This window comes from Nerophis ophidion, linkage group LG05, assembly GCF_033978795.1.
Source record: "Nerophis ophidion isolate RoL-2023_Sa linkage group LG05, RoL_Noph_v1.0, whole genome shotgun sequence".
Taxonomy (NCBI): domain Eukaryota; kingdom Metazoa; phylum Chordata; class Actinopteri; order Syngnathiformes; family Syngnathidae; genus Nerophis; species Nerophis ophidion.
The window spans coordinates 2,634,138-2,654,117 of record NC_084615.1 but is presented as its reverse complement, the minus strand read 5'-3'; the positions used below and the strand labels follow the sequence as shown (position 1 = coordinate 2,654,117).

Genomic DNA, 19,980 nt, shown 5'->3' with positions numbered 1-19,980 from the left:
ACACCCCCATTGCATCACACATGTGTAAGTTACCCATGCCTTGGGCACTAATACACCCCCATACCATCACACATGTGTAAGTTACCCATGTCTTGTTCACTAATACACCCCCATACCATCACACATGTGTAAGTTACCCATGTCTTGTTCACTAATACACCCCCATACCATCACACATGTGTAAGTTACCCATGTCTTGTTCACTAATACACCCCCATACCATCACACATGTGTAAGTTACCCATGTCTTGTTCACTAATACACCCCCATACCATCACACATGTGTAAGTTACCCATGCCTTGTTCACTAATACACCCCCATACCATCACACATGTGTAAGTTACCCATGTCTTGGGCACTAATACACCCCCATACCATCACAGATGTGTAAGTTACCCATGTCTTGTTCACTAATACACCCCCATACCATCACACATGTATAAGTTACCCATGTCTTGTTCACTAATACACCTCCATACCATCACACATGTGTAAGTTACCCATGTCTTGTTCACTAATACACCCCCATACCATCACACATGTGTAAGTTACCCATGTCTTGTTCACTAATACACCCCCATACCATCACACATGCTGGCTTTTACACTTTGCGCTTATAACAATCCGAAGGGTCCTTTCCTCTTTGGTCCGGAGGACATGACATCCACAATTTCAAAATACAATTTGAAATGTGGACTGGTTAGACCACAAAACAGTTTTCCACTTTGCATCAGTCCATCTTAGATGAGCTCGGGCGCAGCGAAGCCGACTGCGTTTCTGGGTGTTGTTGATAAATGGCTTTTGCTTTGCATAGTCAAGTTTAGACTGTAGTTACTGACCGTGGTATTGTAAAGTGTTCCTGAGCCCATGTGGGGATATCCTTTACACACTGATAGTGATATTTGATGCAGTACCGCCTGAGGGATCGAAGGTCACAGGCATTCAGTGTTGGTTTTCCGCCTTGCCGCTTACGTGCAGTTATTTCTCCAGATTCTCTAAACCTTTTGATGATATTACGGACCGTAGATGGTAAAATCCCTAAATTCCTTGCAATAGCTTGTTGAGAAATGTTGTTCTTGAACTGTTCGACAATTTGCCCACGCATTTGTTGACAAAGTGGTGACCCTCCCCCCATCCCTGTTTGTGAATGACTGAGCATTTCATGGAAGCTGCTTTTATAGCCAGTCATGGCACCCACCTGTTCCCAATTGGGGAGTTTCCAAATAAGTGTTTGATGAGCATTCCTCAACTTTCTCAGTCTTTTTTGCTATTTGTACCAGCTTCTTTTGAAACATGTTACAGGCACCAAATTTCAATTGAGCTAATATTTGCAAACTATAACAAAGTTTTCCAGTTCGAACGTGAAGTATATTGTCTTTGCAGTCTTTTCAATTGAATATAGGTTGAAAGGGATTAGTAATTAATTGTATTCTGTTTTTATTTACACAACGTGCCAACTTCACTGGGTTGGGTTTTGTAGTTTTACATGTAGTTTTACATTCACACTGTATACGAAGAAATGGACTCCAGTTCTGCACATGGCCTATGTCGACTCTGGTGATGGAAAGGAGGCGTTCCAAGTACAGTTTGTTGTCTACCCATTACTCAAAAACTTATTGATATTATGGGAAATGACTGCTAGATCCGTTTTCAATACTTAAAGAGAACTTGCTTGTGAAATTTAAGTGATCTGGGAGCAATGGGTATACAGCAGACCTGGGCAAATTAAGGTATTCCCAAATAATTGTTTTAGATCTTTAAGATGGAAACTGTAGCTGCCATTGTGATGTGTAGTCATGTTTTCAAATGACCGTAAGTCTTCAACTATATAAAGTACTTCAATGGTTGGAATCTCCAATTTTGCATGATATAATAAATACTATGGTAATCTAATTAGTTACTATGGTCATCTAATGAGTTACTATGGTCATCTAATGAGTTACTATGGTCATCTAATTAGTTACTATGGTCATCTAATGAGTTACTATGGTCATCTAATTAGTTACTATGGTCATCTAATTAGTTACTATGGTCATCTAATGAGTTACTATGGTCATCTAATGAGTTACTATGGTCATCTAATGAGTTACTATGGTCATCTAATTAGTTACTATGCTCATCTAATGAGTTACTATGGTCATCTAAGTCACAGCAGCTCAGACAAGGTACCAAGCAGTGTGGGTGGGGAGCGTTTCCACAGAGTGTTTCCAGAGGGGCCAGCCTGAACTGCGGGTGTCAGGGACAGAAGCGGAAGGAGATTTTTACAACAAAGTCTTAAAGCTTAGTAATAAATCAGATATATCGGATTGTAGGTGGGGGTTTTTTCGTCCCCTTCGCGTTCAAATGTCCCCGTGTTTGTTGCATTTTTGTTGCGTTTCGCTTGATTGTAAAATATGTCGATCAAAAGGCGGTGTGACGTTCATATGGTGTCAATATTCAGTGTTTTATTGTTCATAGTTAATATTGTCAATCACACGTTCTTTGTCACCCATTCTGTTCATAACTTTTATGGACAGAAATTCTAGGCGCAGCCAAGGCGTTGAGGGGTTCCGGTTTGGTGACCGCAGGATTAGGTCTCTGCTTTTTGCAGATGGTGTGGTCTTGACGGCTTCATCTCGCCAGGATCTTCAGCTCTCACTGGATCGGTTTGCAGCCGAGTGTGAAGCGACCGGAATGAGAATCAGCACCTCCAAGTCAGAGTCCATGGTTCTCACCCGGAAAAGGGTGGAGTGCCATCTCCGGGTTGGGGAGGAGACCCTGCCCCAAGTGGAGGAGTTCAAGTACCTAGGAGTCTTGTTCACGAGTGGGGGAAGAGTGGATGGTGAGATCGACAGGCGGATCGGTGCGGCGTCTTCAGTAATGCGGACGTTGTACCGATCCGTTGTGGTGAAGAAGGAGTTGAACCGGAAGGCAAAGCTCTCAATTTACCGGTCGATCTACGTTCCCATCCTCACCTATGGTCATGAGCTTTGGGTCATGACCGAAAGGACAAGATCATGGGTACAAGCGGCCGAAATAAGTTTTCTACGCCTTAGAGATAGGGTGAGAAGCTCTGCCATCTGAGGGGAAGTTAAATTAAAGCCACTGCTCCTTCACATCGAGAGGAGGCAAATTAGGTGGTTCGGGCATCTGGTCAGGATGCCACCCGAACGCCTCCCTAGGGAGGTGTTTAGGGCACGTCCAACCGGTAGGAGGCCACGGGGAAGACCCAGGACACGTTGGGAAGACTATGTCTCCCGGCTGGCCTGGGAACGCCTCGGGATCCCCCGGGAAGAGCTAGACGAAGTGGCTGGGGAGAGGGAAGTCTGGGCTTCCCTGCTTAGGCTGCTGCCCCCGTGACCTGACCTCGGATAAGCGGAAGAAGAAGGATGGATGGACGGATGGACATTCTTTATTGTCATGTACATTCTGGGTGTCTCATTCCGCGACATTTTCAACAAGAAACTCCCGGGAAATTTAAAATTGCAATTTAGTAAACTAAAGCGGCCGTATTGTCATGTGTTGCAATGTTAATATTTCATCATTGATATATAAACTATCAGACTGTGTGGTGGCTAGTAGTGGCTTTCAGTAGGACTTTTAGTGACTGTTACCATTGTAAAGGCTAAAGTTCTCTTGCAGCTTATTAGCTTGTGCAAGTAGCCATGCAGTATAACGGGCAGGCCGTGTTGTGTTGCATAATAGTGCAATTGACTTGCATAATAGTGCAATTGACTTGCATAATAGTGCAATTGACTTGCAGCATTTGCATGCAAAGTAGCAGAAGCGTGATGGTGCCGGTATGGGACACTGGGCTCAACATGATGGGGTCAATGCAACATTCATCTGTCTCGGCCCTCTTTAACACACACGTACAAAGAGCTCTTTATCTGGATGTTATTTCTATCCAAGCTGCAAGCCTGGTGGTACCCAGAAGACCCCAGCTGCTCAAAGTGCAACATTCTCCAAGGTCTGCTGCAAAAAGATGTTCAAGCAAGTCACTTGACAGGGTTGCAGCTTTATCCTCTTAGCTGCTGCTGCTTTGCTTCGTGGCTTCATTCACATGTTTGCTTTCCGCACGCACATGTTCATGACAGGCCTGCGTGCGCAACAACACCCCCCCCCCCAAAAAAAAAGTGTCTCCCTTTCTGCACGGCGCATCTTTTCTCTGTGTGCAGCCGCAGCAGAAAATCCGCATTTATCTCGAGTCATTGCGCACACTCTCCAAACCCCGCAGCCCTCCTTGTTGCACGCACGCATCCCTGCACTTCTACACCTAAAACTCGAGTGGGAAAGACGCGCATACTCACCGCAAAAACGTCCACCTCGCTGGCGGCCATCGTCACAAGTGTGACAGCGTCCCTCCTCATCACCAGCTTTGAATATGGCCACTTGGAGGCAAAACCCCGTCAGCGCTGGAGGACATGACAGCCCTCCTTCTGTGTGCTAGTCCACAGTCCAATGGAGGCTGCTGTACTTAATCCTATCACACAACTGTATTTCCAGCCGAGGCCACTGGATGTCGCTGTTGCCAAGCTGGCGCCCAGTAGTCGACGCTGTTAAGTTATTAAAGTTAAAGTAGTAAAGATTGTCACACACACGTTAAGTGTGGTGAAATGTGTCCTCTGCATTTGACCCATCACCCTTGGTCACCCCCTGGGAGGTGAGGGGAGCAGTGGGCAGCAGCTGTGCCGCGCCCGGGAATCATTTATCCAAACCAATCCACTTTATTTAGGGTATATAGCACATTTAAACAACAAGAACGTTTCCAAAGTGCTGCACAGCCATGTTAAAAACAATATTGAAAACAAAAATATTATCCTCCACCAATGACTGAATAAAAACAAAAAATTAATAAATATAAAGACAATATAAAATAAAATATGATTGAAAACAATTTTAAAGGGGAACATTATCACAATTTAAAAAGGGTTAAAAAATAAATAAATATCAGTTCCCAGTGGCTTGTTGTATTTTTTGAAGTTTTTTTCAAAATGTTACCGGTCTCAGAATATCCCTAAATAAAGCTTTAAAGTGCCTTATTTTCGGCTCTCTGCGAAGACACTGGCCATTTCCCTGTGACGTCACACAGTGCTGCCAATGTAAACAAACAATGGGAATACCACAGCAAGATATAGCGACATTAGCTCGGATTCAAACTCGGTTTTCAGCGACTTAAGCGATTGAACAGATTACACATGTATTGAAACAGATGGTTGGAGTATGAAAGTATTGAAGAAGAAACTGAAGCTATTGATGCTATTCATAGCCATAGCATGGCCGAATAGCTGCGTTAGCATCGCTGGTAAAATGTGCGGACCAAACGATCAGGACTTTCGCATCTTTTGACACTGGAGCAACTTAAATCCGTCGATTGGCAAGTCGTTGTTTTTTCGCATTAAATGTGGGTGGAAGGAAACGTAATATAGTTGCAAATGCATCTGCAGGTTATCCATACATCTCTGTGCCATGTCTGCTTTAGCACCGCCGGTAAATAGCATGTTAGCATCGATTAGCGTAGCATGTTAGCATTGATTAGTGTAGCATGTTAGCATCGATTAGATGGCAGTCAACATCAACAAAACTCACCTTTGTGATTTCGTTGTCTATCGTTGCAAATGCATCTGCAGGTTATCCATACATCTCTGTGCCATGTCTGTCTTAGCATCGCCGGTCAAATGTGGAGACACTCTGGCACATTCAATGGGGGTCTGGCGGCAGACACTTTGGCATCTTGGGGCCAGTGGTGCAACTTGAATCCCTCCCTGTTAGTGTTGTTACACCCTCCGACAACCAACCCACCAGGCATGATGTCTCCAAGGTTCCAAAAAATAGTCAAAAAAACGGAAAATAACAGAGCTGAGACCCGGTGTTTGTAATGTGTTGAAAATGAAAATGGTGGGTGTGTTACCTCGGTGACGTCACATTCTGACGTCATCGCTAAAAGAACGATAAACAGAAAGGAGTTTAATTCGCCAAAATTCACCCATTTAGAGTTCGGAAATCGGCTCAAAAAATATATGATCTTTTTTTCTGCACCATCAAGGTATATATTGACGCTTACATAGGTCTGCTGATAATGTTCCCCTTTAAAGGGTAAAATCAATTAAAACAGTAAAATAGAAATCAAAAAGTATAAAAACACAGAGGACAACGGAGGATTAATAATACAACTTTAACATTTGACAACCAAACAATTAAACAAGGCGACACGGTAAAGAATCTGGGTATTATCTTCCACCCAACACAGGTTTGTGTTGTGGTTTGTGCAGCCCTTTGAGACACTAGTGATTTAGGGCTATATAAGTAAACATTGATTGATTGATTGATTGATTGATTGAAAAGTGGGTCTTAAGACGAGACTTAAAAGAGTCCACTGTGGAAGCAGTTTGAAGATGGAGGGGCAGAGTGTTCCAGAGATTAGGGCCGACCACAGAGAAGGTCCTGTCTCCCCTGGTTTTAAGTCTGGTCTTGGGCACCACGAGCTGGAGCTGGCTCTCGGACCTCAAGAGTGTAAATTTGGATGAGGTTCAAGATATACTGAGGTGCCAGTCCATGTAAAGATTTAAAAACAAGGAGCAATGTTTTAAAATCAATTCTAAAATGAACAGGGAGCCAGTGCAAACTCTGAAGAATTGGGGTTATATGCTGTGGTTTCCTGGCCCCTGTTCAAAGTCCTGCTGCCGCCTTCTGGACTAACTGCAACCGGGAGAGAGCTTTTTGGCTAATGCCAGCATAAAGTGCATTGCAGTAGTCCAGGCCACTTCAAATAAAAGCATGCACCACTTCTTCAAAAAGGTTAAAAGATAAAAACGGTTTTATCTTTACTAAAAGACGAAGATGATAAAAACACAATTTTAAAATGCCATTGACTTGTTTGTCTAGTTTAAAATGGCTGTCTATAGCAGGGGTCACCAACGCAGTGCCCGCGGGCACCAGGTAGCCCGTAAGGACCAGATGAGTAAAAATAGCTCAAATAGCAGCACTTACCACTTAGTAACCACTTAGTAACCACTTAGTAAAGGGTCGAAAAGCTCTATCCAAGTACGACCCATTTCTTGCAATTCTTTTCACAGTTTATGAACTTACATTCATATTTCGTTGAAGTATTATTCAATAAATATATTCATTGAGGATTTTTGAAATGTTTCTATTTGTAGACTATTTAAAAAAAAAATCACATACCCCTTAGCATACCTTCAAGTACCCCCAGGGGTACGCGTGCCCCCATTTGAGAACTACTGGAGTACATTCAGGGGTCACCAACACGGGCACCAGGTCGCTCGTAAGGACCAGATGAGTCGCCCGCTGGCCTGTTCTAAAAATAGCTCAAATAGCAGCACTTACCAGTGAGCTGCCTCTATTTTTTAAATGTTATTTATTTACTAGCAAGCTGGTCTCGCTTTGCTCCACATTTTTAATTCTAAGAGAGACAAAACTCAAATAGAATTTAAAAATCCCCAAAAATATTTTAAAGACTTGGTCTTCACGTGTTTAAATAAATTCATTATTTTTTTTACTTTGCTTCTTATAACTTTCAGAAAGACAATTATAGAGAAAAAAATACAACCTTAAAAATTATTTTAGGATTTTTAAACGTATACCTTTTTACCTTTTAAACTACTTCCTCTTCTTTCCTGACAATTTAAATCAATGTTCAAGTATTTTGTTTTTATTGTAAAGAATAATACATTTTAATTAAATTTTTCATTTTAGCTTCTGTCTTTTCGACAAAGAATATTTGTGAAATATTTCTTCAAACTTATTATGATTAAAATTCCCCAAAAAATGTTCCGGCAAATCAAGAAAATCTGTAGAATCAAATTTAAATCTTATTTCAAAGTCTTTTGAATTTCTGCTGAAACTTTTGTTCTGGAAAATCTAGAAGAAATAATGATTTGTCTTTGTTAGAAATATAGCTTGGTCCAAATTGTTATATATTCTAACAAAGTGCAGATTGGATTTTAACCTATTTAAAACATGTCATAAAAATTCTAAAAGTAATCTTAATCAGGAAAAAATACTAATGATGTTCCATAAATAAATTTTTTTAATTTTTTCAAAAAGATTCAAATTAGCTAGTTTTTCTCTTCTTTTTTTCGGTTGAATTTTGAATTTCAAAGAGTCGAAATTGAAGATAAACTATGTTTCAAAATTTAATTTTCTTTTTTTCCCTGTTTTCTCCTCTTTTAAACCGTTCAATTAAGTGTTTTTTTCATCATTTATTCTCTACAAAAAACCTTCCGTAAAAGGAAAAAAAAATGTACGACGGAATGACAGACAGAAATACCCATTTTATATATATATATATATATATATATATATATATATATATATATATTGTAGTGGTAAAGTCCTATACTATTACTACTACTGGTTGCCGAATATAAATGAAGCTAGTTCAGACGTGTGCAGCTGGCTAATAATTGATGTCCAAAATTGTGTCCATGTTTAACAAAAATATTTAATTTCATAAAGTCACATTTATATAAAACACTTTGTACAAAAACAGAAAATAAACGGGAGCAAACAAACACTAGCCTGGCACAGTCAAAAACTGTTGTGCCTGTACTCAGCAACACCTGGGCAACATCCTGACTCCTCCCTAAATAGACAGGTACGTGGCCCCTTTAGTGACGTCATCAATTTGACCGGCAGAAAGTGTATTTGGCTCTAACAGATGTATAAATATAGATTTATTTATTAAAGGTAAATTGAGCAAATTGGCTATTTCTGGCAATTTATAGAAGTGTGTATCAAACTGGTAGCCCTTTGCCTTAATCAGTACCCAAGAAGTAGGTCTAGGTTTGAAAAAGGTTGCTGACCCCTGGGTACGTCACTGAAAAAAGCAGCACCACTACCGACACGGTATCAGCGTCGGTATTTGTATCGACCCGTTCCTATTATCCATCCACCGGAAGCGGCAGGTTGGCGGAGGACCAACATGGAGGCGGTAATCCGTCCCTTCCGTCATTGAGGCTTTATTTTCTTTCTCCGGCGCGCTTAGGCGGCGACGCGATGGCTTTGACCCAAGAGTCCGTGTTATCCTTCTTACTGGAGCGGGGAGGCCGAGTGAGCAACGCCGAGCTGCTCAGCCACTTCGGCGGCCTCATCCTCGGCGGCGCCCCGGCGGCCAGGCAGCACAAGAGGGAGCTTTTCAAGACGTTGGTGAACAGCGTGGCGGTGGTCCGGCAGACGGACGGCGTGAAGTTCGTGGCCGTGAAGAAACGCTACCAGGACTTCGTGGTCCAGGAGGAAGACGCTCCAACACTTTCTCCGGACATGGACAACAACAACAACAAGAAGAAGAAGAATAAGAAGTACACGTCACGCGTGAAGACACACAAGACTTTGCAAAGAAGCGCCTCCAACACCACCGTCCAAGTCCTGAACATCCCTGGAAATCAAGTAGGTGCCGTCATTGCTGTCACTTCCCCACCTAAAGGCTCCACACCTCCAGAGAAAAGATCTCACCCACTTTGCGATGAAAATGAAGCCCCACCAAATGGGGCGAAGATGGAGAAAGATGAGCCCAATAAAGGCCTGAGGCAGGGGGACGGCGCTGACTGCTGTGGGTCGGTGCCCCTGGAACCCCTGGCCCACGAGTGGCTGGTAAAGTGCGCCGCCGGGCTGTGGGGGCACGTCCACGCCATGCTCCTGCAGGACCCCCGCCTGGCCCAGAAGAAGGACTTCATGTCGGGCTACACGGCGCTGCACTGGGCCGCCAAGGACGGCCACGGCGACATGATCCGCAAGCTGGTGGAGATCCCCGAGAGGAGAGGCGCCCACGTGGACGTCAACACCAAAGCCCACGGGGGCTACACGCCTCTGCACATCGCCGCCATACACGGCCGCAGCCAGGTGGCGCTGCTGCTGGTGCGGCGCTACGGCGCCAGCGTGGACGAGCGGGACAACGACGGCAAGAAGGCCCACCACTACCTGGGGGAAGGTGCTCCGGAGGAGCTGAGGACCCTGCTGGGAGGCGTGCAGCCATCCAAACACTGGGAGGAGACGGATGAGGAGGACAACAAGGAGCAGGCTAAAGGTCTTAACACCATTAGTAAACTCTTCCAGCCTCACAGGAAGCAAAAACATGCAACAAAGTTCACTCATGAGTAGGCTTGCACAATTCCAAGAATACCGTATTTCCTTGGAATTGCCGCCGGGGCGTTAATTAATTAAAACATCTTCTCACTCCGGCGCTTACCAAAGGCATGCGGTAAAAGTAAGCATGCGCTAATTATTTTAAAACCTCTTCTCACTCCGCCACTTACCAAAGTATGCAGTAAAAATTTGAGTGTGATGTAAGCTTGGACTTTAAATCCTACTGAATAGCTCTTAATCTTCTTCCCTTTATCCATCCATCCATTTACTACCCTTTTGGGGTCGCGGGGGGCGCTGGCGCCTATCTCAGCTACAATCGGGCGGAAGGCGGGGTACACCCTGGACAAGTCGCCCCTCATTGCAGGGCCAACACAGATAGACAGACAACATTCACACACTAGGGACCATTTAGTGTTGCCAATCAACCTATCCCCAGGTGCATGTCTTTGGAGGTGGGAGGGGCCTATCCCCAGGTGCATGTCTTTGGAGGTGGGAGGGGCCTATCCCCAGGTGCATGTCTTTGGAGATGGGAGGAAGCCGAGTACCCGGAGGGAACCCACGCATTCACGGGGAGAACATGCAAACTCCACACAGAAAGATCCCGAGCCTGGATTTGAACCCAGGACTACTCAGGACCTTCGTATTGTGAGGCAGACGCACTAACCCCTCTGCCACCCCTCTTCCCTTGTGATTTCAAATGATCAGTATTGAAATCAGCCTCCTCCATTTTGAAAATGATGACAGGAGGGAGTGTCACTGGTGATGTCACCAGTTGGACCGGGCAGTAATACTAAGCATGTGCTAATTATTCTGGGAAGTGAGTTTGACCCAGGCAGTAATTCAAGGCAGGCACATACTATATGTTCTGCGGCAATTCAAGGAAATACGGTATTCAAAGTTGGAAACTTTCCATGGGAATAAACATTGAATGCAACATGCTGGATCTAGCAGCATAATTATTAGTTATCCATCCATCCATTTTCTACCGCTTATTCCCTTTGGGGTCGCGAGGGGTGCTGGTGCCTATCTCAGCTACAATCGGGCAGAAGGCGAAGTACACCCTGGACAAGTTGCCACTTCATCGCAGGGATTATTATAAACAACCTGATTTAATGGAAATTGAATTTCAACCCTGTGCTGTGCATTCCTCTATCACATGCCCAGATAATGCCTGGCATGCTACACACTACAGCAGGGCTATGAGGCCAGACTAGTATTTGAGCCCAAGGACTTGATCTCAGTCAGGTATGTTATTAAAGGGGAACATTATCACCAAACCTATGTAAGCGTCAATATATACCTTGATGTTGCGGAAAAAAGACCATCTATTTTTTTAACCGATTTCCGAACTCTAAATGGGAGAATTTTGGCAAATTAGACACCTTTCTGTTTATGCTCTTTTAGCGATGACGTCAGAACATGACGTCACCGAGGTAACACACCCGCCATATTCATTTTCAACACATTACAAACACCGGGTCTCAGTTCTGTTATTTTCCGTTTTTTTGACTATTTTTTGGAACCTTGGAGACATCATGCCTGGTGGGTGTGTTGTCGGAGGGTGTAACAACACTAACAGGGAGGGATTCAAGTTGCACCACTGGCAAGAAATCTGCCGCCAGACCCCCATTGAATGTACCAGATTGTCTGTACATTTGAGCGGCGATGCTAAGACAGACATGGCACAGAGATGTATGGATAACCTGCAGATGCATTTGCAACCATTAAGTCAACCAAATCACAAAGGTGAGTTTTGTTGATGTTGACTGCCAGCTAATCGATGCTAACATGCTAGACTAATCGATGCTAACATGCTATTTACCGGCGGTGCTAAAGCAGACATGGTACAGAGATGTATGGATAACCTGCAGATGCATTTGCAACCATTAAGTCAACCAAATCACAAAGGTGAGTTTTGTTGATGTTGTTGACTTATGTGCTAATCAGACATATTTGGTTGCGGCGTGACTGCCAGCTAATCGATGCTAACATGCTACGCTAATCGATGCTAACATGCTATTTACGCTAGCTGTATGTACATTTGAAACTAGATACCCACATTTAATGCGAAACAAACACTTACCAATCGACGGATTTAAGTTGCTCCAGTGTCACAAGATGCGAAAGTCCTGATCGTTTGGTCCGCACATTTTACCGGCGATGCTAATAAGGCAGCCATGCTATGGGCCACTTCATTAGGTACACCCACGCTATGGCCGAATAGCGTCAATAGCTATTCGCTCAATAGCTTCAATTTCTTCTTCAATTTCGTTTTCGCTCTCTGCCTCCATACTCCGACCATCTGTTTCAATACATGCGTAATCTGTTGAATCACTTAAGCCGCTGAAATCCGAGTCTGAATCCGAGCTAATGTCGCTATATGTTGCTGTGCTAACCGCCATGTTGTTTGTATTGGCAGCACTGTGTGACGTCACAGGGAAATGGATAGTGGTTTCGAAGATAGCGAAAATAAGGCACTTTAAAGCTTTATTTAGGGATATTCTGGGACCGGTAAAATTTTGAAAAAAAATTCAAAAAATACAACAGGCCGCTGGGAACTGATTTTTATTGTTTTTAACCCTTTTGAAATTGTGATAATGTTCCCCTTTAATGTTAAAAAAAAAATTGTGGAAGAAATCTGCCCAGACATGCCATGTTTATATCTGCTGGTAGAAGTAGTCTAGTGCAATTTAGTTCAATTCAGTCACATTGTTAAAATTTTAGTTCAAAGTAAATACTTTGTGTGGCCCAAAGTTCGAGACCCCTGGCCTGTCGGAAACGCACTGTTTTGTGTGTCTGTAGCTTTAACGCTAATGACCTGTGTTTGTCCAGCGCTAATAAGCGCTATTGTGCACTTGATCCACTACACTGTAACACTTGCACTTGTCCTACGTAACATTAGATGCCATACCTCACATACAACAACCTAACAGTGAAGAGTGAAACAGGAGGTGTGTAATAGATAGATAGTTCTTTAGTGATTCCTTCAAGAGGGTTCCTTCAAGAACATTAAAATAGCGCTATAGTGATATGAGCTACAGTGCTAATATTACACACAGCATCACTATGCTTTAGTACAGGGGTCAGCAACCTTCTGGAAACCAAGAGCTACTTCTTGGCTACTGATTAATGCCAAGGGCTACTAGTTTGATACACACTTAACTAAATTGCCAGAAATAGCCAATTTGCTCAATTTACCTTTAATAAATGAATCTATATATATATATATATATATATATATGTATATATCCATCCATCCATTTTCTACCGCTTATTCCCTTTCGGGGGCGCTGGCGCCTATCTCAGCTACAATCGGGCGGAAGGCAGGGTACACCCTGGACAAGTCGCCACCTCAAAAATGTGTATTTCTGTCTGTCAGTCCATCATACATTTTTTTTTCCTTTTCTTGGAAGGTTTTTTGTAGAGAATAAATGATGAAAAAACACTTAATTGAACGGTTTAAAAACATGAAAAAAAATAATAATTTGGAAACATAGTTTATCTTTAATTTCGACTCTTTAAAATTCAAAATTAAACCGAAAAAAATGAAGAGAAAAACTAGCTAATTCGAATCTTTTTGAAAAAATTAAAAAAAAGAATTTATGGAACATCATTAGTAATTTTTCCTGATTAAGATTAATTTTAGAATTTTGATGACATGTTTTAAATAGGTTAAAATCCAATCTGCACTTTGTTAGAATATACAACAAATTGAAGTGAATTATATTTATATAGCGCTTTTCTCAAGTGACTCAAAGCGCTTTACATAGTGAAACCCAATATCTAAGTTATATTTAAAGCAGTGTGGGTGGCACTGGGAGCAGGTGGGTCAGGTGTCTTACCCAAGGACACAACGGCAGTGACTAGGATGGCACAAGCGGGAATCAAACCTGCAACCCTCAAGTTGCTGACACGGCCACTCTACCAACCGAGCTATGCCGCCCTATATTTCTAACAAAGACAAATCATTATTTCTTCTAAATTTTCCAAAACAAAAAATGTAAAAGAAATTCAAAATACTTTGAAATAAGATTTAAGATTTTCTACATTTGCCAGAATAATCTTTTTGAATTTTAATCATAATAAGTTTGAAGAAATATTTCACGAATATTCTTCGTCGAAAAAACAGAAGCTAAATTGAAGAATTAAATTAAAATGTATTTATTATTCTTTACAATAAAAAAAAAATACTTGAGCATTGATTTAAATTGTCAGGAAAGAAGAGGAAGGAATTTAAAAGGCAAAAAGGTATACGTGTTTAACAATCCTAAAATCATTTTTAAGGTTGTATTTTTTCTCTATAATTGTCTTTCTGAAAGTTATAAGAAGCAAAGTAAAAACAATTAATTAATGTATTTAAACAAGTGAAGACAAAGTCTTTAAAATATTTTCTTGGATTTTTAAATTCTATTTTGAGTTTTGTCTCTCTTAGAATTAAAAATGTCGAGCAAAGCGAGACCAGCTTGCTAGTAAATAAATACCATTTAGAAAATAGAGGCAGCTCACTGGTAAGTGCTGCTATTTGAGCTATTTTTAGAACAGGCCAGCGGGCGACTCATCTGGTCCTTACGGGCGACCTGGTGCCCGCGTTGGTGACCCCTGCTTTATCTTATTCACTGAAAAAAACAAATTGATTAAACTTGGCTAAGCTGCAAACTTTATTTCAGGATGTGTCGCAAAGCCCTTTATTAGTTTTTCACAATTTTTTGGCATCCTGTCATGAAGACAAAAAACCTTCTAAAGCAGGGGTGTCAAAGTCATTTTAGATCGAGGGCAACATGGAGAAAAATCTACTCCCAAGTGGGCCGGACTGGTAAAATCACACCACAATAACTTAAAAATAAAGACAAGTTGAGATTGTTTTCTTTGTTTAAAAATAGAACAAGCACATTCTGAAAATGTGCAAATCATGATGTTGTTGTTTTTTTACACTAACATGTGGCGGTTAATAGTTTCTATCTATAGTTGTCGTTTTTTATACTTTCTGAATAAATGATGTGATAATATTGATCAGTCAACTCATTGGTGGGAATTTTCAATCCATCAAGATAAAATAATATCAAAATGAAATTACAGGATGTTATTTATGTAGTTTGCTCATTTCCCTCGACTGATGTTCATTTTGTGCATATGTTGCATCATCGACAACAGGGGTCGGCAACATTTACCACTCAAAGAACCATTTTGACCCGTTTCACAAAATAAAGAAAATAATGGGAGCCACAAGACTCTTGAAATTTAAAATGAAATTACACTGCATACAGAGTCTTCTTTTGCTTTGTGCTATGAATTAACCAGAGGTCTTAGACACACAGCCCGAAATTAAATATGAAGATTTGATGTTAGTGCGGCCAGTAAGTTTGAAATAAATAAATGGGTTGTACTTGTATAGCGCTTTTCTACCTTCAAGGTACTCAAAGCGCTTTGACACTACTTCCACATTTACCCATTCACACACACATTCACACACTGATGGAGGGAGCTGCCATGCAAGGCGCCAACCAGCACCCATCAGGAGCAAGGGTGAAGTGTCTTGCTCAGGACACAACGGACGTGACGAGGTTGGTACGAGGTGGGATTTGAACCAGTGACCCTCGGATTGCGCACGGCCACTCTCCCCACTGCGCCACGCCGTCCCTAATGTCGCTTATTAGCATTGTCCGGGAGACTCGCGGGTTACAGAGTGATTATTCCCTCGGACGTCTGCTGAGCAATACCCAATCAACACAATAAAGGCGTGTTACGATGGCACTATCTTTAGTGCCCTCCACAACTTGCACAAACAGCTTAGCAGTCAGGTCACGTGTTGTTTGTGGTCTGCTGACGCACGTATGTGACTGCAAGGCATTCTTGTTCAACAGCCATACAGGTTACACTGAGGGTCGTGATATGAACAACTTTAACACTGTTACAAATATGCGCCACACTGTGAACCCGCACCAAACAACAATGACAAACACATTTCGGGAAAACATCCGCACTGTAACACAACATAACAAATACCCAGAATCCCATGCAACCTTGACTCTTCTAGGCTACATTATACACCACGCTACCACCAACCCCACCCACCTCAACCGACGCAGGCGGGGTGGGGGAGGGTTATGAAATGAAATGAATTATATTTATATAGCGCTTTTCTCAAGTGACTCAAAGCGCTTTACATAGTGAAACCCAATATCTAAGTAACATTTAAAGCAGTGTGGGTGGCACTGGGAGCAGGTGGGTAAAGTGTCTTGCCCAAGGACACAACGGCAGTGACTAGGATGGCACAAGCGGGAATCGAACCTGCAACCCTCAAGTTGCTGGCACGGCCGCTGTACCAACCGAGCTATGCCGCCACGGGTTGGTGGTAGCGTGGTGTATAATGTAGCCTGGAAGACTCAAGGTTGCATGGGATTCTGGGTATTTGTTATGTTGTTTTTATGTTGTGTTACAGTGCGGATATTTTCCCGAAATGTGTTTGTCATTCTTGTTTGGTGTGGGTTCGCAGTGTGGCGCATATTTGTAACAGTGTTAAAGTTGTTTATATCACAACCCTCAGTGTAACCTGTATGGCTGTTGAACAAGTACGCTTTGCAATCGCTTGAGGATTGTAACAGAGGTTTTACTCAATCCGTGACCGGCCGGCACGCGCATAGTGTTGTGTAACAGCGGGCACTACTACATGTGTAAGAAGATGGTATGGGCAATGCAATCCCAGCCCGCCCTCAATGTTGCTGACTGAGTGAAAATCGCAGTTAGCATACCTCAGACAATTTTAGGGAAAGGCCCTGAGATCAGAAATCTCCCAGTAAAGTCGGGAAGGTCTGCAAGTTTACAGCTGAGCCCCACCAGAGTGATCAAAGAGCCGCGGGTTGCTGACCCCTGATCTACAAAGACACAAAGACTTGCTATAGCGACATCCAGTGGACACATGTAGAACAGTTTCTTTCATTAAAAATTTTCCAGCTAATTTTTATACTTGGCAAACTCATCCCTCGGGCCGGATAAAACCTGTCCTCGGGGCGTACGTTTGACACCCCTGTTCTAAAGTGATTGTGTCAGCGCTCTTCTGGAAAATAACACAAGTGAATGTGATGATAGATTGTTCTCATTTGTGGTTTTCAATAAACGGGCTTGAGGGACGGGTTTTAACGGCATTCAAAAGTCAATTTTGTGTAGTAGAAGACCTCTAAAGATCTCAATATACTGTAACCACATTTTTTTTCTCACTACTAAATTGAACAAAATAGTGCGAGTAATTTAGGTAGAGAGTATGGCAATACAAATGAAAATCCAGTGAAATATATTGTTTTGTATTGTATTGTTTTGTATTGTCCTGCACTTGTTGCTGTCTATACATGGTATCCATATTGACTATTTATAGAATATATTTATCATTTTGTCAGCAAGTAGTTAAATTATTTTTCTATTTGACGTATCTTTAGTTCTGTCTTAAAATGAGTCATGAATTCACTGTCCTGTGTTTGTTTTGTTGTACTCTTATTGTTATTAAATCCACTAAACCAAACCATTCTAATAAGATGTGTGCACTTGATTATGCAGATCAGATCATTTAGTGGACATGTGGTTGTCATGGCTACAACAACACGGGCCTCATTCTCTGGGAGAGAAGTGGGACGAAGCTTTGAGAGATGTCGGAGAGACACTCATGTATTATTCATGAAGCCAGTATTCAGAGAATGACATATAACGGTCATTGGTAGCGGGCTAACAAGTACATAGCGATACTTGGCTGCACAATAATGAATCGGCTGCTGTATCCATGCACATCCTTCTTTAGAATGACAAACAAAAAGGACGTGTTAAGCAATGTAGCTTATATGTATGTATATATATATATATATATATATATATATATATATATACACATACATATTTTTATGATGATGGTGAACCACAGAAAACATATCTAATTTCCCTCCTTTAAAAAATATTAGGAACTCTACATTAAAACGTTCTCTACCTCTAACAACAAAAAAGCTGTGAAAACGATGATACTGAAATTGGGTAGTCCTATGGCTTTGCACTTTGTTTATATATATATATATATATATATATATATATATATTTGTATTTTATTTTTGTTCCTTTGAATTTACAACCCCCTGGAGCTGTTTTGTACTTATTTCGATTACTGTTTTTTGTCTGTTTGTAATTTACAAATAAAGGTCATTAAGAAAAATTAAATAAAATCTAATTTCCCTAACAGTTTCTTCTTCCTCTGCTGTGACAACAAAGATACACTGTTAGCCTCTACAGGTCAAAATTGTATTTTAATCTAATATCCATCCGTTTTTTACCGCTTTTTCCCTTCGGGTAGCGGGGGGCGCTGGAGCCTATCTCAGCTACAATCGGGCGGAAGGTGGTGTAAACCCTGGACAAGTCGCCACTTCATCGCAGGGACACCCTGGACAAGTCGCCACCTCATTGCAGGGACACCCTGGACAAGTCGCCACCTCATTGCAGGGACACCCTGGACAAGTCGCCACCTCATTGCAGGGACACCCTGGACAAGTCGCCACCTCATTGCAGGGACACCCTGGACAAGTCGCCACCTCATTGCAGGGACACCCTGGACAAGTCGCCACTTCATCGCAGGGACACCCTGGACAAGTCGCCACCTCATTGCAGGGACACCCTGGACAAGTCGCCACCTCATCGCAGGGACACCCTGGACAAGTCGCCACCTCATCGCAGGGACACCCTGGACAAGTCGCCACCTCATCGCAGGGACACCCTGGACAAGTCGCCACCTCATCGCAGGGACACCCTGGACAAGTCGCCACCTCATCGCAGGGACACCCTGGACAAGTCGCCACCTCATCACAGGGACACCCTGGACAAGTCGCCACCTCATCGCAGGGACACCCTGGACAAGTCGCCACTTCATCGCAGGGACACCCTGGACAAGTCGCCACCTCATTGCAAGGACACCCTGTACAAGTCGCCACTTCATCGCAGGGACAGCCTGGACAAGTCGCCACCTCATCACAGGGCCAACACAGATAGACAGACAACATTCACACACTAGGGACCATTTAGTGTTGCCAATCAACCTATCCCCAGGTGCATGTCTTTGGAGGTGGGAGGGGCCTATCCCCAGGTGCATGTCTTTGGAGGTGGGAGGGGCCTATCCCCAGGTGCATGTCTTTGGAGGTGGGAGGAAGCCGGAGTACCCGGAGGGAACCCACGCAGTCATGGGGAGAACATGCAAACTCCACACAGAAAGATCCTGAACCCGGGATTGAACTCGGGACTACTGAGGACCTTCATATTGTGAGGCAGACGTACTAACCCCTCTTCCATCATGCTGCCTCAACCTACTACAATGTACCCTTTGGTGTTTGAAATATGTGTATTGTTTAGGGTTAATGTTTTAGGGTAGAGAGACAGTCTAAACGCCAGCTTTTTTAGGCAATTTGTATTCAATATAGTTAGTAATTGGCAAGAATTCATAAAAAATATATTCTGTAAAACCACTGAGGGTAACATAAGCTGCATTATCCTTTTCATCCTTACCCTTTCCATTCTTTGTAACTGAGCTTCTGTGTGGAACAATTTCCCTTGTGGATCAATAAAGTTTGTCCCTGTCTAAGTCTAAATACATTTAGCCAGAAAACTCTTCATTATCGCACATTATTTCCAAGCTTTGGCTGGGCCACATAGAATGAGACCTGGCCCTAAAGTTTGACAATGGTGCTTTATCTCATAATATGCATGGAGCATCTCCAAATTAACACGCAACATAGCCACACCATACGTTTACAATATGATCGGCAAAGAAAAAGAAAAACAGTAGACAAGAACTAACACACAAACGCATTTTAAAAACTGTTTAACGCGAGCAGCCCTTCTCCAGGAATTTCCTGGTTAGTGTCCTCCATCCATCC

General features: G+C 42.5%; 2 protein-coding genes across 3 annotated transcripts in view; one reads left to right on the top strand and one right to left on the bottom strand.

Moving 5' to 3' along the window:
* The window catches only part of LOC133552502 (septin-8-A-like), a 35,875-nt gene extending 31,402 nt beyond the window's left edge, over positions 1-4,473 (bottom strand). The window contains exon 1 of one of the 2 annotated variants that reach the window (XR_009806724.1): positions 4,291-4,473. Coding sequence is in view for 1 of the 2 variants with exons in the window: in XM_061899712.1 (XP_061755696.1) it covers positions 4,291-4,350 (60 nt within the window). In the remaining variant the exon portion in view is untranslated. The remainder of the gene's footprint in view (positions 1-4,290) is intronic. The other variant, XM_061899712.1, reaches the window with a different exon arrangement.
* Positions 4,474-8,873: 4,400 nt separating this feature from the next.
* Positions 8,874-11,208, top strand: sowahab (sosondowah ankyrin repeat domain family member Ab). Its single transcript, XM_061899708.1, has one exon. The coding sequence runs from the start codon at positions 8,999-9,001 to the stop codon at positions 10,097-10,099; it is 1,101 nt and encodes a 366-aa protein (XP_061755692.1). The 5' UTR covers positions 8,874-8,998; the 3' UTR covers positions 10,100-11,208.
* Positions 11,209-19,980: the final 8,772 nt, after the last annotated feature.

Coding starts and splice junctions, on each gene's coding strand:
- sowahab (XM_061899708.1), top strand. CDS start 8,999: ATGGCTTTGACCCAAGAGTCCGTGTTATCCTTCTTACTGGAGCGGGGA.